The following is a 27,914-nucleotide window of genomic DNA, read 5'->3' as shown; positions in this document are numbered from 1 at the left end:
GAAGAAGTAAAGGCCTGGATGTGGTGGCTCGGAACAGGAGGAAAACTCAATTCAAAGAAAAAAGAACAAGGAGCTGTAGTGCTGTAGAGAACAACTCAACCACAGTACAAAGAACCCTTTTCACCATGCTAAAACAATCTACCTCTCTGAACCATCTTTTCAGCAAAAAACAAATTCCTAAGAGTATGTATATTCTTCATTGCTGAAGTGCTTACTCATGTATCTGGTTTATTTAAATTCAACATGGATCATGTATGAACAGTAAGAACCATATGGATGTACACTATGATGGAGGTTAGAACACCAAATGAGAAGCAACCTGTTGATGCATTGCTACCAAAGAATTTAAGAGTTATTGGCCAGAAAACTTCACAAGTCAGTCTTTTCCTGTTCAACACATTACTCTTCTTGTTTGGACTATTTTGCTGAATTTTAATATAATAATTAAACAAAGATAATAGCCTTTTTTTTGTTCTCCTTGAAAAGGACCTGTTAGCCAACTAAATGTATTATATACATATAACTCATTTTAAGGGGACCATAAAACTGAGCTATAAATCTTTGCTAGCAACATTATTCTCATTAACAATCTAGAGAGATCCATTCCTATAGCCAAATTAAAGACTGAAATGATGATGATGATTATTGTAACTACAATCATTGAGAAAAACTTTAAAATACTGGAATATTATGTCTGAACACTCATTTGATCATAGTATGGATTCTAAATTGGAGCATCAAGTTACAGCAAAATAACTTTGGTTACTGTTCATGTCCATTGAGGTGTTATCCCATAGTAAAGCTTGGTATTCCTAAAACTATATGCAGTGCATACAGGCAGTTTTTTAACACTTGACCCATATCTGATATCCCAGATGATGGAGCATTATTAAAGCATAAGGAAGCATAAGCTCCCTGCTGCCAGAACAGTGACAGAAATGACTACTGGTGAGAAGTTTGGTTTTAGTGGAGCTATTCAGGGATGATGATAATTATCTGTCAAATGAATATTTATTACATGGAGGAATTCAAGTTTGAATAATACTTCACTGCAGAGTGGGAATAATGCTATGGAGAAGTTGGCCAAAGCAGACACAGCCCCCTTTGTGCTGAGGTTTAGTGCAGCTGTATGATATACAGAAGGGTGCCAGGAATTTGTGAACTAGAGAAACAGCCTGCAATAAGCAGACCTATTTCCCCTATGTTAGCCTCCAAAGACAAAGCTGAAAATTAGCTAAATGAGCTTCTATATTCCTGAAGGCATGCTCAGCCATACTACAGTAAATGCATTGCAGCTAATGGTTCTGGAAAAAGTAAATAGCATTGAGGTATCTAATGTCACACCTTTGACTCCACAAATACAATTTCTACTTCTGTCAGAGACCGTCTTGCTTATTTAGAGTAACATAATTTCCAGAGGCAGCCATTTCAGATGTTTAGCCTGTCTCTGCTGATTTCTTTGTGAGTGATGCCAGCCCCTGGCTAGCAAACACCTGGCAGAACAATGGCCACCACAGTGGGACCAAAGTAGGAGAGCTTAACTTTATTTTGTCAGAATAATTATAATAATAATCTAGAAAAAAAGTATGTGGTTTTGTTTTGTAGACTTGAGTAGGAAGTAGAGGAAATATCCATCCTTTCATGGCCAAAAATGAACTGAACAGAAACTTGAGGTAACAGACTAGAAATGAATCCAAGAGAACAATGAAATAAAAAAGAAAATGCTGTCTGTATCTTTTAGTTTCTAAGAAGTATCCAGGGGAGCTGTGACACCACCCTAAACTGCAAAGCAGCAGTATTCAAGTGAGTAGCAGTAAGTAAACTGGTGAACATTGTAAGCATGCATCAGTGGGATCTTTAAACACCTGACCCAGCAAGTAGGATATTAAGACAGACCAATAATTCAGTAACGAGGAAGGTTTTTTTCTTTTCCTTTTCTCATTTAGTTTTTATCTGCAAGCAGATTTCAAATTAAAAAATAAAATCAAATAATTAGAATCATTCTCCCCGAACACCTAAAGTCTACAGATCAATAGCCAACAATTAATTGTAAACATCCCATAATCACTACTAGAATATCAGCTAAAACTCACGCTACATTTGTAAGCCCAATTCTCACTGGTACTAGAGAGAATTGTATCCCTAGAATCAACAGGTCGATTAAGTCTTTGAGAATCCACTTGTAAATCAAACTGATCACATACATCCTACAGATATTTCCTTTCCACAACCACTGGTTTACACATTACTGAAAAAGTACTCTCCAAGGTATGCACTGACACATGCTACATTACATAATTTGCAATGTATTTTTTTTTCCCCATATATAGATATATTAGTTTCTATTTGTAGTATTAAAAGTATCAAGATCAAATAAATAAATTAGAAGAAAAACAGACCTGTGTTTTTCACATTTTTTCCCCAAGTAGAAATACAAAATTAACTTGATCCTATATCTTCACAGAAGTATTTTACGGAAAGTAGGTGTCCTAATCCAAAGACATAATTATTATACAAAACTACATGACAAATGGTCTCAATAAAATAAAAAAAAAACCCAAGGTAAAAAGTGAATGCATTCATTTATTTGGGGGATTTGTCCTCGAGAAAGGAAGTTTTAAAAGATCATTAATAATTGTAATAATAAAATCTAAGTACAAATTTTCAAGCTAAATTTAAATGTTGAAGCAATGAAGAACATACCTTGAAGTCATGCAGGTGGAACCTGTGCTATGCCACTACTCCATGCACACCTTTCTGTATCTACACACACATATGAAATAAGTCATTTGAAAACTCCCAGAGAAGGAACAATGAGACACAACTGAAACATTTTAAAGCTAATTATTGCCTCCAGCTGAACATAAAACCTCAGTGTATGTAGGATAACATGTGATTCTTTGATTTCTACTAGAAACAATTAACCACAAACTTTGTTAATTTCTTTACTTGGAGGAACTAAAAGTACATACCAAAACAACACTACAGAGGATCAGATTATCAGCAGTCTGATATGACTTTTACTTTAAAAAAAATAATCAAAATTCTATTGTTTCGAATACAACAGCATAAGAGTTAATCTTTCCATATTCCTTCAGACCAATAGACTATGAAATAAAAAGGTCAAGCTGGTAAACACCATTCATTCCATGCAAGTATTTGAAATGAAGGAAAAAATAACAGACTTGCTCAAAAGTAAGAAAATATCTGGAATTAAGTGTTAAGCATTTGTGGCAAATGTTCTGCTCCTAACATTGCTGTCTACAGTAACTGTTCACAAGGGAAAACAAAGCCATCAATACTGGAGAAGTCTGGGAAAGCTTAAATAGAACTCTCTGATAAATCAGTTTAAGCTGTGCCATGTTATTTTCTCTTAAGTCAATTTTAGATAATGCTTCTTCATTTGTATAATGAAAGTAGTAATAAATCGAGTCTGAATTAGTGAGAAAGAATGAAGAAAAATTCAGAGAATGAGGAGTTCTTTCAGAATCAAATAAATTTAAAAATCAGGCAAAAATAAAAATATCTTAACTACAGTGGGCTCAAATAAAATGACTGTATCAACAGAAGTTATGATGAACAGCTCACGAATCCTCAGTACATTTTGCTTACTCTTTGTCAGGGATTGGAAGGGACCTATAAAGACCATCTAGTCCAAAGACTACATGAGATGATTATATTTATTTTTCATATTATGGTAGCCTTCTAACAGAGCAGGTTATGTGTATTTACAAGCATGAGAATTCTGGCAGGGCACCTCTGCTGCCTGGCTGGTTGTCCAAGAGGCAACAGCACATTTGTGTGGCTCCATCATGCCATGCTTCTTAGGGACAACATCCAGAGGAAGCTGGAATGACCTTGAGCACCTCTAGGATTTTAAAGGTGATTCATTGTTCTTATTATTATCTTCCTATTATTTTAATTCCATTCTTATGAAGCAATCTAAAAATTCCAGGAAAAGTGCCTTACTAGTGAAGTACTTTAAACAATGGCTGAATTATGAAATACACCACTCCCATTTCATTGCTTCACAAGGAAAGCTCTGCAGAGTTTGCAATACACTCCTGTGTTAAGAAAGTGCTCACTGAAGGCAGGTACAGAGTATTCCACACTCATAGGCATGCAGGAAGGCTGATTTTGGCACTTGAGGCTCAAATACAGATTTGCTCCATTTCCAGAGACTATGACCAGCACAATCTGATTTTGCTACTCCTTATTTAACACATGTAACCTCTACAGCTTTCTATTTGAAACAGGGCAACCAGTGTGGCTCCAATGTTTCTTTTTCTTGGCATTTCAAAAAAACTCAGCTGAAGCCAAACAACTTACTTTGACTAAGCAACACTAAATCAAGTTTTTCTCTTACCAGAATAAAAGTCCAAGACACTAGGACTTCAAGAATAGTCCATTTCTCATGTTCTTTCTCAGTGATGTTACAGTTATAGATTCCAGTATTTTGTATTATCACATTAATACTGAATAAAGCGGAGTGGATCTTTACAAATGTTTATATTACTAGACAGCCAGTTTCATTAGTTGTCATGTTAATATTTTAATCTAAATTTGCTGACTTATTAATTTCTTGCTCATTTTCACACCAACAGTTTATATTTTGATAAACGACTTTTCTAAGCTTTCAGGTGACATTGGAAGCATCAGTACTCCTTGCTTTATTCTGTAACTGGTGCTTACAGTGGAGAAAGAATCAATCTGTCAGCATTGAACATTACCTTATTCCTTTCAAGCTGTTTTTTCCATCTGAGCTAAAGATGCTTTGTCCACTTGCAGAGCATTCCTAATGAGTGGCAGTCAGCAGGAAACTAGTTTAGAATAGAAGTGTAGCTTTGAAAGGAGTACCTTAGATTTTAAATCAAATCCACACCTTATTTAACATAAATACCTTTACAATGAAGTTCAGAAGAATCTAAGTCTAATTCTAAAAACAAAAACTAATTCAAGTTCTAAGTAAGTTAGTATATACCCACCCTTCTGCTTAACCAGAAACATTACAGAATCACTGAGCTACTTTATGACAGTTCTTTACTTCAGGCATTACAAAATCTTCTGACAGATATGTAATTGAGAAACCCTAGGAAGAAATGTTATTTTGTTTCAGCACCTGCTCTATAAACAAAGATAATCAAATCAGATTTCTCATTCCAGAAATTAAGATGACTCTTTGTTTCAAGAGTGACATAAAAGACACAGCAAGACTACATAGAGCAAAATGCTGCAGAACAAGTGCAGAGCTCTTCCGTTGGTCTGATGTTTTGTAATATTTGTTTAGACATTCTCTGTGTTTGTTCATATCTTTGTTTTAACTTATGGCAGATTTTGGACACTTCTAAGCCTGTTCCATGCCTAACCATCCTCCACTGAAGAATCTTTCCTTAATTCCCAATCTGACCCTCCCCTGGCACAGCTCCATGCCATTCCCTCTGGCCCTGTAGCTGTCACAGAGAGCAGAGCTCAGCACTACCCTCTGCTCCCTTTAAGGAGCTGCAGCAGCCATAAGGCCTCCCTCTGCTCTATGCCCAACACACCCAGGTGCCTCAGATGCTCCTTAAATGCCTTCCAGACCTTTCACTATCTTTGTAGCCCTCCTTTGCATGCCTTTTAGTAGTTTTATATCCTTTTAATACAGTGGTGCCCAACTGCACACAGTGCTTGAGGTGTGCACCATCCAGAGCAGCTCAGGATAATCTCCTTCCTTGACCAGAACATGGTTGGCCCTTTTGCATAGATAAACATAGAATATCTTAATTTGGAAGGGTTCTACAGCCTCTACTGTGGATACTCTAGTAGGACTGGTTATAGGTTCCTGTAAAGATTGCTTGTGTTTTTTACAGTTACTTTTCCCTCCTGATTTTTATTTCAATGTCTTCTGGCATTTCATACCATGGAAAACTTGTAATTCAGAGAAGAGAATGGAAATTAGGGTTGTCTTCTGTATCTGTACACTGACAAATGGGTTGTTAAGCTCGTGTAATGTTTGGAGAGTGCTTTTTTTTATTCCTTAGATGAGATTTGTTAGCAGGGGACTGGAAACGTGCTGTGATCCTTCTCTCATTTATTCCCTTTCTCAGTAGTTTTTTCCTCAGATATTCACTTTTAAAATCAAAAAGATTATTTATGAGAATGAAACTATTTTTGATAATACAAGGCACTAAGATGATGGTAAACACTGTATGGTTGGAAGCAGCGCTACTGAAACAGTGCCAGCAGGTTACAATGCTTTGTAACCTATTTGTTATCCCATAAGAGAGCACCCACTCCATTCTTGTGGAAAAAATCTCTTTGTACATTCAATTTACTTGTATACTATGATTTGATGACTGAAAAAGTAATCCCTCTATGAGGTTTAAATGAAGCCTCAAAATCCAGTTTTCTCACTACAGATATTCCAAAGAGAGAAATTTCCAATTACTTGGCAAATCAAGAAAGACTGTCCCAAGGAGGCCTGAAACTAAGTGCATCTTTTTCCTTCCTTGGAGTCTGCTGATACTCCCCACGCAGAAGAGAAGGCTGCAGTCCAGGAAGGTGTAGAGAAGAACTCATCACACTATTTTTCTCTGGGAGACAGTAACATCATCATCATTAGACCACAATGTGCCAAACAAACACAGCACAGCACAACAGGAACCTGTATTTCTGTGAAAGAATGCAGCAGGAGGCAACACACTAAAGCTTTAGGAGTATGGATTCTTTTATTCTGCCTCATATGGAATCTTTTTTGAACAATGTGAAGCTCATAAACACTCAGACCAGATGGCGTAACACAGCAGCACAAGCTGGAGCTTATTAGCTATTGCTTCTGTTCATTAGTGTATGGCCCAGAAACCTGAAGGAGCTTTAAACCACACTCTACTAACAGTTGAGAGAGGGCAGCGAGGTATAGACTTTGTGTGTCTCTTTACATAGACATCATATCTGGGTTATCTTTCACTTTTTTTTTTTTTTCTAAAGCATACTGCATAAAAAACACACTAAATTTCAGTTCACAAAGGATTTTCTAAAATTGGTGAAATAATGTTGTAGACAACATTAGCGGCCAAGAAGTTAAATATTTGGCATTTGCAAACAGGTGAGAACTGAATCTGAGGTTGATGAGTACATCAACATTTTTTATACAAGCCTTATTTAATAATTAATTATATTTTACCAAAATACCTATTATCAAAGAAAACCTTTTATATTCTGTTTCTTAAGCTATGGGGTTTCAAGGAGAATACTAACAAAAATAATTTGTTTCCTTTGTAATCATACTCTTCCTATCTTCCAAAACTCTATAGTGTTCCATTCCACAAAACTGCAGTCAATTCCCAGATAACTCAATATGCAAACTATGCATCTCAAAGGTTCAAAAAACAAAAACCTCTTCATTAACTCCACAATTTTCATCATAAAGAAAATATGGGGAACAGAGTTAAACAATGACCCAACCAAATAGTACCTCACTTCTAAAAGCACACATAGCAATGGTTCTTCAAAGGGAAACTTTTTACCATACAACTTTCTTTTTCAGAACTACCCATTTTCTACTCCACATGCAAACTTAAAAAATCAGCATGTTACTGTGTCTTGCCTACAAGTTAATCACTTTTATTACTCGTTATTCTGATAGTATTTGTCCCCAAAATAATGCTGGCAAGAGCCATACTGAACTGCTCTATCACACTGCACTGAACACCAGCTTAGCACTGGCAATACTTGACCACTATCTTCTTAACAACTGTCAGTGCTCAGAGATGCCCCATGATAAAACATTTTCCCTTCATAAACTGCTGGAAGTTTCAAAGCACATAAGTCCTAAATTCACACAGATAAGAGACAGCATTCCCATTTTTAACAAATTATGCTGTATTGGTGGTAACTATACAGGCGTTAACAAGAATGGTAACTTACAAGGGTGGTAATAGAAGTATAGAAGGTATAAGGAAAAGGGGAACTCACCAGTGATGACACTAGGAGCTAAGGCGATGTTCACTAGCAAGCAATCTCCAAGAGATGCTGCCTCAGTGAGGGTCAGCCCTTAAATGAGGTCTCAGAGAAGGTGGAGTCAAGCTCCACCCCTCCTGGGAGCACAGCTACATAACTTTCACCTGTGCTCCCGCAGCTGACCCCACACTTGCCTCAGCTGATTAATCAGTGGTTCACGCTGTGATTACCAATCTCCCATACATATGCCAAATTACACAAGCTGTAGATAGGACTGTGGAATAATCAACAGTCCTAAATCTCTACTACAAATGATGAAATTCACAGCCATTCTGTTGGCATCCATCTCCACTAGGAGGGATCCCACAATCTTGAACTTACACTGTGCTTGTAATTCTAATAATTCTAATAATTCTAATGTTTCCAAGAAGGGGAAAAAAAAACTAATAAAATTTTGCTTCTTTACCCTTATAAGTTATTTAAAAATGAAGCAACTGAAACAAAGATGATACGGTATTTGCAGTCCAAATTTGACTCTCCACCACTTCACTACAAGTGCAAAACAGATCTGTTGGGCCAAACGAATTTGCGCAATTCTTAAGTCATGGAATAATACAGCTATTATGTAAAAAGCTTTTGCTGTTTTGCAGATGACAGAAAAACATTGTGACATTTTCCTGACAGAACAATTTCCTACCAGTCCTTCTCAGCATACCTTATATTTATGTCTCTACTAATAAATAAAAGTGTTTTTGACTGGTCATATGAAATTAAGAGTTGCATATGTTTAAATCTTCCTTCCTGGTAAGTGTATACTTGCTGAAATGTAAAGTGCAACAGAACAGCCCCCTAATTCCTGCACTACACATGCAGTTATTTTCCAGAGAAAATAAGTGCTATTGAACAACAGAATGTCTGTTGCCCACATGTCCACACCAGAGCTGCAACACTAAAAAGTGTAGGAATGAGAATCTGACGGAAACAGCAGTGAGCAAAAACAGTGGAGTTTGTTGAAGGAAGATGCTGAACAATAGCCAAATCTATTTACCACTTATTCCTTAAGACAATTTTATACATCTTCTTTAAAACATTTATCAGTCTTCAGCTCTTGACCTACTTATAAGGCTAAAAGCAGAAAATGACAACTTTTTTTGTGGGGCACTCTAAAATCTTGTTTTACAGTTTAGTAGTAATGCTGAATTCCCCCCCCCCAACTTATCAGAAAAATATTGCTGTTTTATCCCCTCTTCAGGAATAACTGAAAGTCTGCCTTGCTTATAAAGCAGTTCAATATATCTTTCTTGCCAGAAATACACGTTTGCCTAACATAGGAATTTACCGCCGTATGCTCATTTTGTTAATGATCAATACACTTTATCATGCCAACGACTCAGTTCCAGATGCTTATCCTATCAGGGTTTCATTCCTCTCAACTAGCATTTTCTACAAATCTATAATTAGCCTAAAAGCAATATAGCTTTTTTTGTTTTTGTGTAATACAACTTCCTTCATATCTACTTTGGTTGAAACAGCGAAAGCTGTGGAAGAAAACAGAGTTTTAATGATGTAAAAGTGTCACAAGCAAACTAGAAGTGAAAACACTTATGGTACATTTGTGAGAACTTATTTCCTCACAGCCAGGTCCATCAATGAGTTTCCTAGCAAGAAAACATTTCTGATGGCTTCTGCCAATTCTACCCCAGCTTTTTCAAGCACAAAACACTGTGTTTACCAGTTCTTCTCAGAATTAATTTACTATGTTTGCCAATATCCACAAGCTACATGATATCAGGTCTGGCAGGAATTCATAACATCATCTTGCCAGGATGAGATATTGTAGATTTACATATCTTCAGATAGGCAGGAGTTTGAACATTCCAGTGAATAATAAATAAATAAATAAATAAAAATGCATCTTAAGATGCACTTATCATACAACTAGCATTGACTTTTCAGGAATGACTAACACTGGCAGGAGATTTTTCTATCTGTTTGCAGTGAGTTGGTAGGTGAGCAAACCATGGCTGAGCTTGCAGCATTCTGTGGTATCATTTGTTAAATCTAAACTGTCGGATAACTACAAGGTTTTGAAACAAATAACTCCTGTGCTGATCTGGCGCTGAGCTCTCAGAGAGGGACATAAGTACTAGACCTCAGGAAGACCACCTAGAAATGATTATTTAAATGACAGTCTCTCAACAGATTAATTCCATCTTTGCTGTAGATTTTCTTTCATATTCCCATCTATTAAACTTGTGAAAATTGACCAAGAAATCAGTTCTCTTTGAAGAATAAGAATTGGGAGAAAATTTCAGGAAAGGTAAGGAACACAAGAATAACAGAAAGTTAAGTATTTTGCATTCAGGTGTTGTTTTCAATGTGTAAAACCAAAAAATGTCATTTCCAATCTCACATGAGTTTTCAAACAAAATTTTGACATAAAAAGATGTTTGCAAAAATATTAGTAGTGCTGTTGAATACTGTAGGATATAAGTGAGACTTTTGAAAATATTTTGAGCCATGCAAAATTACAATTTATACAGATTGCTTATATATCCACACATACTCAATTTACATAATCTCAAAGCTTTTCACAGAAATTAATCAAGAATACCGAAAGTAATAATAATGAAATAGTCAAACTGCCCATGTAGAAAAAACTAAAATAAAACTTCAAGAAATTTCTGAGATATATCAATATTCTGAGATACAAATCGCATATACGATGTTCTTATGTACGTTAATGGAGATAGAAATTCTTCCAGTTTCCATACACATCTGAATGATTCTTTTCACAAAATAAGATCAATACAGATATATTTGTCTGTATTTGTTCTTGTTATAAGCTCCTCTGTACTATTATTTTATTCTGAAATGATGTTCTTCTCACATTTGATCATTAGAATTCACATTTCACTGCTGTCTCACCCTTCATCATTATCACTTTATTCGTGACTGTTACTATGTGCCTGTTTTCTCAACTACTCTCACACCTTTCATGCATGAAGCTCATGGATTTTACCCTCATTTTGCAATCCATTAGTTCATCACCTACTGGGTACTGTTTCAATTGTAGCTAGGGGCTAGAGAAGAACACCTGAGTAGGCAACTATGGATATGTCTTTAGCTTTAAAATTTAGATTTTATTTTATTTATTTATTTATTTATTTTCAGTCTAAAGTACAACAAAGGGGCACTGTGGTTTTTGTTTTATTTTCTTTTGTTTTTTAAGTTCCAAAGATGTGACAAACATGAGGAAAACTGTCTAGCGGATTCATGGCAAATTCACAGTTCAAAATGGAACCTGCTCTTTTTCTAGTGCTGACTGAGCAAATAAACACTAGCCTTCACCAAGAACTCTAAAACTCAGAGAACCCACACCATTAAGCCTGGCTGCCCTTTTGGAAACAGTACGACAGTACTGCAGTCAAATCAAACTATGTCTGGAGTCTAAATATTTACACTCAGCTTTTATAATCTTTTTTTCACTCCTGTCTGAATTTTAAACTCAGCTGAGGTTGCCTCAAGGTAAGCAACTGTTCAGGTGCTTTCCTCTGCACTGACAAGCTACCACTAGGCCGAAGAGCTTTGCTTGCAAACATGAATGTCAAACCTCATACAGCAGTTTGAAGCAGTACAAATCTGCATTGCTTCTAAGAAAAATACATAGGTTTTAGAATAGAAGACCTGCAAATTCATGTGGTATCTCCTAAAAATTAATTTGCCTGAAAAAATCTTCTGGCATGTATTTCCAATAAAATCATTTTACAGTATGAGTGTAAAATACCTGCTGGCATGCTAAAGCATCAATTTGATTCCTAACATATCAGTCCTGAATAAGTTAGGTAAGTTCATGCCTGACAGCTTCTTGCAGAAATGCACACTAATTTGACTTTCTCCAACATTATTAACATGACTGCTTTCAGAGGCACTGTTCTGGAAGAATAAATTTAGCACATGACACAGGCTGGTTCCCTATGCATACAGCTGAGTGACTACAAACTTCATGCTTTTGTCTAGGCCACCAACACTACAGCTAACACGGGCCCCTGCAGCAGTAAACTCTACAGACAAGGAGCTCTTCAAGGCCTGGCAATGCAGAGGTTAAGATTTCAGTGCTTAAATTTTCACAAATTAGGTAGCTGCTTTAAAGAGGTCTATAGAACATTATTATCTTATCTCCAGCCACAGCAACATAGACATATCTTCATTACCCAAGCTCTCCTAAGAAGAGAGCAAGATCAAGTTATTTATCATGAGTCAAACGTATTGGTGAAGTTTTCTATAGTGCTCTTAAGATTTGTATTCACAACTTTTTCTTCCCCAGTACTGGAGAGAACACATGTACACGTATAGAGGCTATTTCTGGCAGCTGGCTAATTATTCTCCCATGAATTACAGGTACTTTCAGAGAACACCAGCACTATAAAATTGACTTATCTGTAGTAAAAGTTAGAAGACTATATGAACTATGTAGCACAGCTATTCTGATTTTTGCATTAATTTACACATCACAGAGGAGACAGTTTTTTTCCCAGCTTCAAAATCATATTCATGATTTTCTTGTCAAAAACTGAAAATTATTTTAATACCTAGAAAAATAGAGAAAGCTTTTGCTGAGTGAGGGGTGGAAGGTTGTTTTATTTTTCTTTAAAGTGATTACAGAATTTTTTATCTGAGAAATAGTGGGTACATGATAATGGATCAATTTAACCACTTCTTGAAAAGCAGGAAGGGGACTTTTCACAGAGACCTTTTCTTCTACTTTGAGGGCAGAGGCCCCCTCTGCTTCTGATAAGTACTCCAGTTCCTAAAAATACTCTTCTTTCCCCACAACCCTGCCTAAATTTGTGACGAAGCTAAAGGCAAGAGATAAGCCACCAGTCTGTATGAAGTGCATTAAATTCAGCATGCAGGTTACCAGGAGAAGCAGTCCATTGCGGAATGCTGCAGTAAGTGCGGCACATTTTCTTTCACTTCAGTCTCAGTTTTCATGTTTTATCTGTATCCAAAGAGTAGTTTTTCCTAACCTTGGCTGCAGCAACATAAGCTCTCAAATATTCTCTGTCCATATCAAGCAAAAAGCCAAAAAACCCCTCCCACCTCCAAACCTCCAAAACAACACCCCAAAAACAAAATTCTAAGCCATCTGATAATTATTTTCAATTTTTAAATAGACTTTAAAAATTACAAATTTTGTTAAGAGTAGGGTAGCATTTGAATTCATTGTAAACATATGCAGAGACAACCCACAAAATCAAGCTGATTTTGTACTAAAATCCACACAACACATGCAAATATAGTAAATCATTACCCACTCAAGGTTACTGAGAAGGGCAGTCACTGCTATGTAGAATTTTGTCAATCATGGAATGGTATCCAGAATGTCACTAAATCCACACTGTTAGAATTATACTTCTAAAAGAAAATTCCTATATTTATGATATTATAACACAGTTAAAAAACAAAAACAAAAAAACAGTAAAGGAAGGTTATTGCTTCATGCCTTTGTAAACAAAATGGCTGCGTGCCTGCATCATGATATTATTTCAAAGTAATCAAAAAGTGATATTTTTGTAATTATAAGAGAAAAGAAACAGTTTACCTTGTGTGGATTGGTCAATGTTTTTTCTTTTCCTGCTTTGACTGTTGTAGTTCAGTCTTAGCTCTTGGCTATATTCATTCAGAGTTTCTCTTGAGTCATAAGATTGCCTTTGCTTTCTGCCATCTTCGCTTTCATCTGAAGAACTTGTGTAAGTTAGATCCACTTCATGTTTAACTTTTGACAGTGGCTGGTAGGGTTTGCAGTCCATCTGCTCCATCTCTGGCTGAATAGGCTCAAAATCATGAAAACAAGCAACTGGAATTCCTTAAGGAAAGAGTCCTGGGAAATTAAAAAAAAAAACACACAAACAATAAGCCCATTCAGATATCATATTAATTCTCAAAAGCCCAGCTTTATTTACAGTCAATATAAACCAATTAAACTGTATTTGAATCATGATGATTCAGCAGAAAATATGTTTTATTTTGCTGTTTGGCTTTTAAAAAATGGTATTAAAATAACAGTAACTTTATGTACTAACCCACTATAACAAGCAATAAACATACCTTATGAACAGAATTTGTTACCTATTTTGCATTAAAGATTCTTGAAACCGTTGCTCTTTCTTTAAAGAAATATCCATGTACATTCATTCTAAGTAAAACTAAAATCTCAATTTATTTTAAAATATGAAATGTAGAAAACAAAAAGTTCATTGTTTTGAAGTATTTTCTTGTAAATAAAATTACATTTAATTAATAATAACGGGCTTCTCAATTTAGAAAATAATCAGACATTAAAAACAAGAATATGCCTCTCTGTTACTCTACAAGAGCAAACAGTGCTTTTGGAAGAGGACATTTTCCTTTCAGACTGCTATTATCTTACACAATGAATTGTAACAAAAAAAGAAGGCTGTAGATATCACTAATAGATGACCAAAACCAAGCAAGTTAAACAAGATTTTACTAAATGAAAAAGTAATTTATCACATCTTCGTACTGATTTTGAAGTCAGCGATGGAGAGGAGTAAGTTAATGCCTGGTCTGTTATCAGCCTAACTTCCCATCTGCAACATGGACTTGTAATCCCACACATCCTCAGCAACCACAGAAACAGTGAAAAGACACAGAAGTACAAACATTACAGAAAGCACTTCTTGTTGCAGAACTACAGAGTTGAATTTGAAACTTCTGAAATTGAAGGTTTAAAAAACATCAACGCTACCACTGCATTTGAGCACAGCACAAGTACATCTCCTGTGGGCCGCCAATGCTTTTGAAGCAGGAGTGGCAAATATGGTGCACAAAGAGGAAATAAGGATTCTGGCACCCTGACAGGAGAGCAGAACCAAGCTGCATGGACAAAGAGACTAAAGACACGTCTTTGCTCAAAACAAAATCTCAGGGAGCTTTATCCAACTATTTAACCAGAGACGGAACAGCTCTTCAGAAACAAATTGAAAAGGACTTGAATAAAGAGATCTAGCATACCAAAAGGAAAAAAAAGAAGCTCAAATCTCTTACACAACAAAGCAGACCTGAAAGCACACTAGCTAATAAAAACTCTTCAACGGGGAAAAGGAAAACAAAAAGCTGAGCCACACAAGCTTCTTGTCTGACAGCAACACATGCATTGGGGGCACAAGGCTCCATGCTCTGGGTATGAACACATCAAATCTTGTTGGTGTTAAGATGGTTTGTAGACAAGCTACTATTAGATGCTATCTACTTTTCCAAGGCTATTTGCCTAAACAATTTACTACTATTTACTAACATTTCCTAACTAAATACTCCTTTTATGAGTTGCTTTAATATTCTGTGACAAGAACTCAAAGGTGCCGTGACTCAAATGCATGAGGGCGACTTAAAAGATTACCTGATGGCTCTGTAGAGATGGTCAGTGATGGGGAAAAGCCTCCTCATACATACTATCTGACGGAGCAAAATGAAATGATACTATAGAAATGAGGGGAAAATTGGGAGAAACAAAGGGCATCTGCTGACAAGGTGCCGGAGATGACAGATATTGTGTCGTGAAGGCAGCAAGTGTGTGTGTGTCCCTTCCAGAACTGCAAAACATTCAACCTGATATACTTAGCTTCTTAGTGGAGTTTTAAAGCACACTGGTGTAAAACAATAAGAATAACAGAAAGAAAAACATGAGCACTTTTGGGCACACCTTTTGCTCTCAAGGTAGAATCACAGAATTCCTGGGGTAGGAAGGGACCTCCAGAGATCATCCAGTCCAACCCCCCCAAAGCAGGTTGTACAGGAAAACATCCCGGCGGGTTTTTAACTCCTCCAGAGATGGAGACTCCACAGCCACTCTGTGCAGCTTGTTTCAGTGCTCTGAATGATTTAGGAACACTTAGAACTCATGACCTACTTACAAGTACCCCAACCACATTCCCCATACTCTGGGACCCCCTGACATCTCCTGCAGGCCTGTAGAGTCACACCTCCATCTGCAGGGTGCTGAGGGCTGGCCCACCTGTGCACACTGCAGAGCAGTCTTTTATAGTGCAAGACCATGACAAACAGGGGCCAGGTCTAACCCTAGCTGACTACAAGGCACCAAGGGCAGTACTTGGGTTTATTCTATTTTCACTTGGGGTGTGAATGTGCCATAAAGCCATTGCTACATAGCTCAATGTGAAAGCAGGTGATAAAACATTTGCAAGATAAGGAAAAAAGCATCATAAACTTTTTCAACACAAAGTCATTTTACAAGCCAGGAACACACAATAAAGTTGAGACCACTTCTTTGCATTTTTCCACAGCAAAAGTTACTTAAATTCACTTAAATTTAGCAAATGATGGTGTGTTATGAAAACCTGTATTTAAACACCAGCAATTAAATACTTCAATTTCCTTCTTCCGAAGGAAGATTTCTTTCGAAATGCTGAAGTTGGAAGTTTAAAGAATATTGCCTGGATGTTGACACAGGTTTCTGTTCAAATAACTGGCCTTCAAGTAACTAAACAAAACACCCAACTGATCAATATCCAGCTGACCTTGTCAGCAAAATAATCAAGTCTCATAATAGCTTACAGTTCCACTGAGTGACCTTTGTAGGAGTGTTTTAATGCTCTCCTTCTCACAGAGTACTTTTTTCATCTTTTCATTAGCTTTCTGTCATTGAAAGTTTTAACAAAATATTTAACAAAATATAAGCCTTATAAAGATATATCAATATGTTATACCTAATATATCAATTATATAAACAATGTTTTCATGTAGGCAGTGAAACGCATATACTACTCAACCAAACACTAAAATGGATATCATACAGTTTACAATTGGATTTCTAGAGGAACATACAACTACTTTAAATTCCCAATCAAACATTGTTTTGCACATTCCCCAAACCTCACAAAAGTTCTATTTGATGGGAAAACATCAAATTAAGTCATGGAATTAACACAGATGTGAATACAGATTGAAGTTTTTAATGCATTTTTTTATGCAACTTTAAAATACACATTGCGCACGTATTTAGAAAGAATTTTCACATGCCACTTGCACCATAACCATCACATCAACTACCCGCCTTCATACTCTGCTTAGATACTTGCTGAAACACAACAATGTCAGGGCAACTGTGGCCAACAAGAAGGCCTGTGAAAAGGTGTATGCATATAGTTATCAATATGTGTTTTATAACAAAGCTCACTGTATGAGTCTTACTTCATAAAAGCCCTGTGCTCAAATACAGCAATGCCACAGAGATCACATTAATTTAGCAGCACTTTGCAAAAAATCCTACCGTGGTACTCATTTCATATGAAGATTTCCATGCTGACTATCCACAACCAACATATCCTCAGTGGTCTGTGGTATATCCAGCTAGCTAGCAGGAAATACAGTGTTATTTCCAGATGTTAGGATATGGATAATGGGGCTGAAGAAGGTATTCCATAAGCATATGTGAGAAAGGACATGAAGCACTGGGACCTTTTTTGGCCTTAGCTGATCATTACATCCAATCCTCAGACTGGACTCACAAACTAATCAAATAAGTACTTTTCAAAATGTTGGATCCTCAGATCGAAACCACATAGAATTAAAATGTAATTGCAGTTATGATGCTAAAACATAAGCAAGCAATATTCATTGTTTGCAACATGAATTCAAAAGATGGCCTTCAGTAATTCCTTTTTTCAGTCTCGGTGAGCTGTTCTATCAATTATGACCACCAAATGCACATTTGCTCAATTCTCTCATATATTACTTCGCCTTCAACATACACCCTTATTTGAAAGTTATCATTTGCTTATTACATCTTCAGACATCTGATTTCTGAAAACAAATGACTAAGCAGAAACTGAATCTGGGTAGCTGAAGGCAAAATAATAGCATCGTTATTATGCAAATCTATTCTGATATACAAAACTGTAAAAAACAAATGGCAAACCAAAAGCAAACACAAGATTTAAATCTTTGAGAAATGCAGTACTGGGGAGGAGAAAGAAACAACAAAAGAAAACAACATTAAGACCTTGTGCAGACCATCAAAACCATGACCCTCAAATATTTAAGTACGAAAAGCAAAGGAAGTCCTTTCATCCTTTTAAGCTCTAAATTTTACAGAACAGTTGAGCAGATTGAGAAAGCTAATAGCTAAAGCAGCTGAACAGTCATATACTAGGAAAAGACTAGTTCCTAGATGGCATATACATAAAATGAGATAGCAATAGGAGCTTATATGGAAAGTCTGTTTAGTTTTGCAGGATGAAAGCAGTTAATACTTTCCTCTGGAAGGAAAAAAAAAAGTCATACAACAACCAAGAAAGAGAAACTGAAGTTATCTCTAAAAGACTGATGAAAGACTGCAAAGAATTTGAAAAACATACATTATGTCAGCTGCTCAACTGTGATGTCCAATTCTTGGCCAACAAGCTCCCTGCACTTGGGGAATTGCTACTGAGTGCAGAATCACACAAATCTCTAATGCCTTTTTTCGGATGCCAGTCATCAGTTCCTTGCGAGCACAGGGGTTCAAGCGCAAAAGATCAGTCTGTAATGCTGGTGGGTGATGTGCATCCATGATTCATGGAAACACATCCTGGACAGACTCAGAATATTCTCTGGAGCACAGATCTTTCTGGAAAACTGTTATTTTAGTAATACAATTGCAGATTATATTACAGGATAACTAATGCACACTTTACATTTCAGCTCAAGAAAACATCTTGAAAAATACTTCAAAGCATCGCAGCATCTCAAAGCTTCATTTGGAGTACTGCAAATGTGAAGGAAGTCTGTGATTGATACCAACTGATCCAGTACAGAACATAGGAACATCACCTGATTCCTATCTGTAAGTAGGGATGATACAGGGAAGTGTTACCTGGATAAGTGTGTAGGCTGAGCTTACTCCTACACATATCCCTCCAGAAGTCATTTATGACTCCAGGATGTACGATCAAGAAATTTGCCAGTGCTTACTGAACATCCGTGGAGACTGAACAGTGGATGTGAACACTGCGAGGCAGCATGTGGTGCATTTCAGCAGTGGCAGCAGTACCAGTGGGGCACCTTCACTGGTATAAATTTTTGAGAGCAGCATGCAGGCTTTTGTTCATTGCTGGCAAAATGCACAGCTAATGGTGTTGACTGTTGAAAAGTAGTGTTTTGTAGCTGAGAATTTGTTCTAGCAAATAGAGTTATTGTGCTCTTTCTATCTGTTGTAGCTTTCTTGGAAATTAATAATATGAGGCATTACTTTCAGAGTGACCTATGTATTTATCATGCAAGTGCCATCGTTTATCTAACAATAGATTATAACAAAGCAAGGTGTATACTTACTTATGTATATGCCTGTAGGAATAAGGAGATCTTCACCTAGTAAGCAACTATTGCCCTCTGTAACACACTGTGCTTTAAAACACACAGACATGATGTTGTATTAGAAAACTTAGCTGTGTTTTTGCTGTTTGTTGATAATGCAGATTGTACGGTCATTAAATTGAGATAATTACTGCTATGTCCCTCTTCCAACTGTGTGCCTAATTAAGACAACCCAGTAATCCCTAATTAGCAACAAGATCTTAAAAAAAAAACACAAAAAAACCACAATTTAGTAGCCAAGAGATTGCAAAAAAAAAATAAAATGGAAATAACATATTCAATTCGGACATTATTAATTTCTTGAGATACCAACTTAATTTTTTTTTTTATCAAATAAGATTAGCACATGAGAACCATTTACAACACATCAATACCATGGAATGTCTAAGAAACCAAACTATTAGATTGTTTGATACTAGAATGCATTGGCAATGGCATTTGAAACATTCAGTCTCCATTTCCATTTTTTCTTGGTTTCAATTAGAATAAGGAAAGAATTCTTCATTGAAAAAAAAAAAAGTGTGTTTTTCACTAGAGCACTTACGGACATATCAAAGCACAAGAATAAGTATCATTCTTCTTGATAAAACCAAAGCTTTGATCAGTTGACATTACAGTGAACAAAGGCACAAAAAGGGAAGTTATTTCTTTCTGGTGCTGTACTTGTGCTTTCATTCTTCTCTCTATGAAAGACCCCACAAGACATCACAGAACATCTCAGGGGGCCTCAGCAATTTTCTTTTCCACTTGCAAAACCAAAAAACCCTACCAAACAAACATATCTGAAACAAAATGTTAAAGCCTCCCAACTGAATATTGCCGATGAGACATGGTATCTTAAATATTATCATAATCTCTCANTCGTCTACTGCTCAGCTTTGTTGTGGCTTGTTACACTTTTTTTGATTAAAGTTCTGCAAAAAGGAATAATTGATTCATTATTTTTGCTGTATTACAACTTCAGGGATTTCTGAAGCAGCACTGATTTTCAGTGTCAGGTTAGTTTCCAGCACAGCCTAAAATGTCTGAGCACTAACACCAGGCATAGAATTTTATATATATAAGTTTACAAATATCCAGATTAATTTGCACAGCAGTTGTGTTAGAAGAACTTCTACTTGCAAGGCCAGCTCAATTGACTACACACAGAAAACAAACTTTTCACTCTTTTCCTACATACTTGGTTTTCTTAACTTTTGCTCTTCTAATTCTAGAAAGAAATGCCATCAATTATTATGCAGCTTTGACATCATGTAAGTTAAAACTTAAAAAGCTTTTTTAGGCATTTGATGTACTTTTCTTTTTTTTTTCTCCAAGAAGACCTGCGTACTGCCTTGACCACACGGCCAACATCTGCATTGCTTCCATTTGAAGTATCACTCAGGTTGCTGTTCGCATGCCTGACACCATCACGCCTGAGAACTTATCTTACTGTTCCTTTTCTTCTTGCTTTGATGTCTGCCAAAGTACTTGGTGTCTTCAAGTGCCATTGTTCTGACAAGCAGACCCTCCCGATGGACTTGTACTGTATAGTGCGGCTCCCAGAAGTGCTATTATTTGAGCTGGTGTCAGATTGATTTTCCTTCTCTTCATGATAATGCTATGATCTTGTGGGATTGAAATTACTGCTGATTTATGCCTTGATGCAACCCCTCGAGAACTGCCTTGTATCAGCATGTCACCTATGAAAAGCCACATTTAAATCCTTGGAGATCTTTCTAGTGGAACCTTTGTTCTCATTTCAATAGAGAATCTTTTGTAATGGATGTTTGCTAGAAATTTCTCCTGCAAGTGCCAGGAGTCTTCTGTAGTGCAAACTGGAAGTACATTATGCACCTATTCATTTTTACCAGTATCATAGCTGTGGGAGCCTTCTTGGAAGAGATGAATTTAAGATAAGTTCTCCATCCACGACCGCACACTTCTTGCAAATTGATTATACCATTTTCTTCACAAAGGGCAGTGCCGGCACTGGAGAGAAGGAACATTCCCAAGCTTTATTTCTAAAGGTTCACCTACACAAGGAAATGTAACTGACTAAAACCATACAGCTACACCTCCAGAGTTCCTGTGGAACTAAATCCCTTTATGCATGGCATTCTTTTAGTTGAACTTTGGGAAACAATTTGCTGTGTTGTTTGAACATTATTCACATTTTTACATATTCAGCTTTTCAGTGTCATGGACATTTTTTGCTTTAGCAACATTTTTGTTGGCATTTTTTTTTTCTTCCATAAAATGTAGTATCTCTTCAGGAACAGTAACAGGTAGAAAATGATTTTACTTGTAAACAACTGACCCTCCAAGTGGTAATTGAAGTCTTCCTGCCTGTTCGTAAAAGTAATTTCTGAAATGCCAAAATAATGCTAAAAGGATACTTTTCTTTCCTGTTGATAATTATTTTCTTTTGGTGTTCATCTTTGCCTCCACAATAGAAGAGAGAAGACAGACATGGGGATGCAGCCATGTCTTTATGACTTTATGACTTTATGACTTTATGAAGGACTTGGCCATCTATTTCTATACTAATAGACAATTCCATAACAGGGAAAACATGTTAGGTAGATAAAAATACCATACAAATTCAGACAGAAGTTCAGCATTGAACATGAACTTGAACTGTTCAACTATCTGTGAACTAAGCATGCACAATTTTTAATGAAATCCTTAGCCTCACTAACAACTAATCATTTCCATTCAGAAATACAGAAAAGAAAACGAGACACATTGTCAACTCTTCACATTTCTAGACAGACAGGACAGAAACTACTTCATTGAGGAGTTACTGATCAATTCCTGTTTGTACAAGTCCTTTTTTCAGTGTAGGTTCCACTGATACAGACAGATACCGCCCCTTTTCTGAATTTAGGCACAATTACCAGAAATACTAAAAGAGGGACTGAAGCCGACAATTTTTTTTGTCTTCTGCAATAAATAATGTAAGGACAAAAGCAGATAGCATTTGTTCCAACTGCTTCTTCCTCCTAAACAAGAAGGGTGTAAGAAACCAAGTGGTCCCACTTTCTGGCCTTGGTGCAAGAGGAAGATGGCCTCCAGGAAGACAACAGAAGGTTCTGCATTCCCCCCCAGTGACTTCCTAGAGGGACAAGGACAACCCTACCATGACTCCATCAGCAAAGAACAGTGAATTTGTGCCACTCCTCACTGATCAGAATAAGTTATCAAAACCATACATCATTTACTGAATTACATTAGCATCTCCTGTGATAACTCTGCCACAGCACTTCAAAAACACTCTCTCCTTAGCACTTCAGCAATAACTCCATTTAGCTCAGCTTGCTTTCTTCAGCTGTAAAATCACAGGAAGAAGAAAGAGAAGAATGAAACTGAAATATGTAGCTTTTGTCTATTGCCTTTTCACGTATCTATGCATACACACGTACACGTATATGATTCTGAACAAGTTGCCTTTAAAAAACAACACAAAACCATTATCCTTGCCTTACTATTAGGATCTGCTGTTGTCACGGTGAATCATTTTTCCTCAGGGATGTTGTGTGGATAACAATTCAGCTAATGTTAATTCTATTTACATTGGGAAAAAGTAGGAGGACTGTAATAGCTGTTTAACTGAAGCTCTCCTCTTTCATGAGCAAGTAAAATGTCACTTCCCTTTCCCAAAGCACCAAGAGGCTCCTTTTACTGTCACAGAACACAATTATATGTTAGGGCTTTGCTGTCTCTTTCCAGCCAACAAGGCAAGAAAATGACCTTTCTTTAACCTATGGCTGAATTGCATTATATTCAGTTCAGCGAACAGCCTTTTTTGTATTCTCCTGTATCAAATGCCTTCTTACTGAGGTTAGGAGATGGGCACCTGCCTTTCACAGCTGCCAGTGATCTCACACTTTCCAAAAAATCCTTCCTTTCACTTGAGAATGGCTGTTAACTCTCATCCCACATTTCAATCCCTGCTTTGTAACATACAGCACTGGAAGGAGCCTCTGCCAGCAGCGTTAGTTACTGGCTGCTTGTTCTGCTTTGTCTTATGTGCAGCTCTGCAGTGAAGAGAAGGAGACATTTCCTGCTACACAGGTATCAGCTGTGCTGGGTTACATGCCAGAGACACTGGGGGAAGCAGAAAAAAGTGGCTGTGACATTAATGAACCAAACCACTGCTGATCAGCACAAGACAGAAAGTCAGGAGTGACGGATTTGAGAACATGATGTTGAGTGACAAATATCTCTGAAGAAAATGGCAGTGTTCAGATGACACAGAGTATGAGGCTTTCAAATTAGGAAAGTCTACAGATAAAAGAATATTGGGGAAAACATCATGTGTACATAGAGCTCATCTCCCAAACAGCCACAGAAATAAACACCCTCAGAAGATACCTAGCATCGGTTCTTCTGAATAGAATTCTCAGCCTCTTGTGTTGCAGATATTCATATTAACGCTTCCAGGTGAGCTGGAGCTCCAAGATTCAGCAGCTCAGCATGCGGCAAGAAGTTTTCTGACAACTGTTATTAGAGATGACTCAGACTAATCACTCCTCTGTCTAAGAAGGAAAGGTGTGTAGCTTGAGGATAGCTTCCTAAACACTGCCACTTCTCTGACACGTTGCTTGTTATGTTAATGCTTCAGGCACCTTACCACTGAGGTAAGATGGGACTGAGGATGCCAAAGGGGACACAGCAGTGGCATGGGCTACATCAGGCTCAGGGAGAGCTCCAGCCCTTCACTGAGCCCTGAGCTACTGCTGTAACACTGCGCTGGGACCAAATAGGAAGGAGAAAATGTTCAAAATAAAATGAAACACTCATTTCTTGAGCTACATTAAAAGAAAGCTCATTATGTAGTTTACCATTACATACATCTGGAAGCACTTCATGCCCCAGTGAGTGCAGCTTTGTGAAACATCTGGGGCTACACATTATGGCAAAGCCAGAATCCACTGAGTATGGACATTGCTCTGCAGAAGAGACATCAATATGAGGTGCACCTGTGTACGTGATACAGGTCCTATATCACTATGAAAGGACAAAAGTTTATTTTTTAGTGAAAATACAGTGTAAAATTGTCTAAACATTTGCTTCCAGATATTGAATTCTGCAGCAGTAACACATCAAACTGTCAAGATATGTTTTTTTTCTGAAAATTGATGCTGGCTTTGGAGTTTGATGTGAGTGAAAAAACCTCTATTATGAATAATGGAAGAAAAAACATCCTAATAAATATATGCATTAATCCCTCTTAAGAAGACTTACAGACATCTGCAGTAGGCTATACAACTGTAATTCTGGAATGAACATGCATTGTCTGTAATAAAGAAGGAAACAAACAAAAAAATACCAGCCCCTAAAACCAAACCCCTGACACCACCACTACAGATGCAGAACACAATCTTTTTCCTAAAAGCACAAGTCTGGACATACTCCTAAAGCATGAGTTCTACCACCACATTCATTTAGTAGATGTCAGGCACTCAAACAGGATTCCTTGTTGATGTTAAAAAATAGTGCAAGTATAGTTGTTTTAATCTATAATAAATTTTTACTTCCCAGAAACAAATGCAGAAAATCCTCCCATATGTAGAACCTAAATAAACAGAACTGCAAGTAACACAAAGCTGCAGGCTTAACAATAAACATGAAATTTGCTACTAAAGCGATCATTAAAAGGGCCATTTCTCATGTGATCTTCAATGGTTCCTAATTCTGTTATTAACAGACTTCAAGCTAAGCTTTGATCAGGATTGGAGACCTAACCACAGTTAAAATACACATAAAACAAATCCTTATTCCTAGCAGTACACCCAGCTCTTACAGCAGATATGACTTCGAACTACACATGGTACAGATGCCACCACAGACAAACAGGTAGAAAAGAAGCTCCCATTCTGCACTGCTTCTGGCGTGAACATTGCAGCTGTAACACCCTGAAGGGTCAGCATTTCCCTTTCCAATGGCTTCAGCCCATTTGTATACTTAGAGAAGGAAGCATTCCTTAAGCGATCGCAATACAGCAAGCATCATACTAACAAAAATAAGGATATAGTAAACTTATTGCTGGGAGGAGATAAACAGCTGGGTGGAAAAAACCTTGGCTAATGCCTAGAACTGCTGAGAATGGACATGGGAATATAGACTTCATATTCCCATGTAACACAGGCCAGATGTGCAACAGTGACAGGCACCACGACTAAAAGCAGGCTCACTAAGCCTTGGGATGTCAGTATTATCCAAAACTTAAGACTTACAGAAAGCATAGTTGCACAGAGCTTAAGTCTCTTGACATGCACCATGAAAAAAAGCGTTAAACCATGTAGCAACTCAGTTCTGCTCCTCTCTACCTCCAAATCCTGGATGTTAAGTAAAACACAATGGGATTTTCTTGCCTGAAATAGATTTGGATATAAAGGCTAATTTTAAAACAATTTTTAAAAAACAATGTCAGCACTCTCAACCCAATAATTATTAAGAACACACAATGCTTATCAGCAAAAAATGCCTGCTGGAAAGAACAAAGTAGGACGTTTGTACTTTTCTTTCCTCTCGTGTTTTCAGTTTATTCCTTTCTCTTTTAAAGTCAATAAATCACAAACACATAAAACAGAGTTTAGATAATACTATTTCTAAACACGAGTCCTTTGATATGTGAAAAATTATTAATTTTCATGTGACAAAACTGAAAAATACAGCTTTTTTGTTATTTGACTTGTTCAGATATAATGCATGCTTCATTAAAAAAAAACAAAACAAAAAACCCAAAACAACAACAACAAAAAAACAACCACACAAACAACAAATCCTGTTTCAGACTATGCTGTAAACAATGGTTCTGGAACCTCCCTGCATCCCCTGGTTTCTTATTTGACAATTTTATAATTCATGATTGGAAAAAGGAGGTCACTGAAATTGCAAACATGAAGTATACAGCTAAGGTCATCCTCAACGTTATCATCTCAGTATTTAAAAATGAAGCCTGAGCAAACACAGGGAAACTGCTGGAGCTGCACTATTCACTGCTGCTCTGACTTTAGAAGTAGAATTACATTTTCCTTTGCTGGGGACCAGAGGCAGTGTGTGGTGCACGTGTTCTGAAAGCTGTCAGGAGATGAACTGACTCACAGAGCATCCAGGAGTTCAGACCTACACCACACACGCTTAGCAGCGCTGTGATGTAATTCTTCTGGTCGAGTAAAAGGACTAAGATGATGATTACATAAGCACTGGGAGAAGCACTGACAAAACCTGTCTTATTAACAGCTTGAACAGGTCCGTTTTATTACACAGATGTCTTCTGACTGAACTAGTTCAATAGCTTGGCTTTAAACCATCTTAAGCTGTATTTTAGCCCCAAAGTAATTTGGATAACAAACAGCATTAGTTGAGTTTGGAATGAAAAATCCCCCTTCATCTATTTGTGACAAAAGGAAAAGAGAAGTTGATATTCCAGTGAAAGTCTGTGGCACACAAGATGTTAAAAGTGAATTCAGAATTTATAGTCTTTTTGGATAACATCCAAATGTTGGTGCACAGAGGTCTCAAATTAATCAGCTGACCAACACACTGAGTAAATTTGTCTCCCTGATGACTTGAAACAAAAAAGAAAACATGAGCAATTGAATTCTTACAGCATAAATACCTTGGGTGAAATCAGGAAGGTAATCAACATCGTCATGTTTACCGAAAGTTCAAAGACTTAAATTAATGACTACCCCATGTTTATCTACCAAATTTCAATTTGCTAATAAACTACCCAGATCATCACTTTCCAAGTCAAATGGTTACAAGATGCAGTCAATAAATGCTTAATAATGATCAAATGTCTTTTTACATCAAAACAAACAACCCAAACTTAATGCAGCATACAATTTCATTAACTTCATTCATAAAAAAAAAGGGAAATGGGTCTGCTAGGGACACTGCTGTTTATAATAATGAAAAATAGGAAAGAAACAAGAACATCCATTGAGTGACCTCTGATTTCAATAGTACTAGTTCACGTTTTAGCTAATGGATACACGATCCCATATGGAATATGCAGAAGTAATGAGGGCAAAATGTAGAGAAATCTGTCATCAGCGCACACACGCAGCTGCCTCCTATCATCAGGGCCACTGCCAGGGGACACGGGTACTGCGCAGCCTATACCAGGTGTCCCTTTTATCAGATCTATGTCATTTAAAAACAAACAAACAAAAAAAACCCACATTACTGAAGAAATAAAGATACACCCAACTGCCAGTTTTTCAGTTCAGCATCCGCTCTCAATTCCCGGCTGATGAAAGCTTATTTCTGATTGAGTCACATTAAGCGGTGAACTCCACAGTTGGTTTAGATTTTGTAATTCTGAGTTCTGTCAGCAGGATTTGGTTGATCTCAGCAGAGATGCACAAATTCCTAAGAAGTTAAGGTCTCCCAGATTTAAAATAAATAAATAAGGAACTTCAAGTTAATCATCAGAAACAGCCTAATCAGATTAAGGTTGTGAACTCTGGACTACCGCTGCGTTTGCCAGCAGCTCAGCACGCTTAATCCACAAGTGGATAATACGATACAAAGCATTTCTATTAAATATTCCCTTGAAAGACACTAAACCTATCATTTTGGTA

At 37.0% G+C, this 27,914-nt stretch overlaps 1 protein-coding gene across 1 annotated transcript in view; it reads right to left on the bottom strand.

Moving 5' to 3' along the window:
• The window catches only part of TENM1 (teneurin transmembrane protein 1), a 292,567-nt gene that overhangs the window by 208,226 nt on the left and 56,427 nt on the right, over window positions 1-27,914 (bottom strand). Inside the window, 1 exon segment of the mRNA XM_015860820.2 lies at window positions 13,544-13,822. Coding sequence (XP_015716306.1) covers window positions 13,544-13,760 — 217 coding nt within the window. The 5' untranslated portion in view covers window positions 13,761-13,822.

This window comes from Coturnix japonica, chromosome 4, assembly GCF_001577835.2.
Source record: "Coturnix japonica isolate 7356 chromosome 4, Coturnix japonica 2.1, whole genome shotgun sequence".
Classification (NCBI taxonomy): Eukaryota; Metazoa; Chordata; class Aves; order Galliformes; family Phasianidae; genus Coturnix; species Coturnix japonica.
This window is presented reverse-complemented; position numbering and strand designations above follow the sequence as displayed.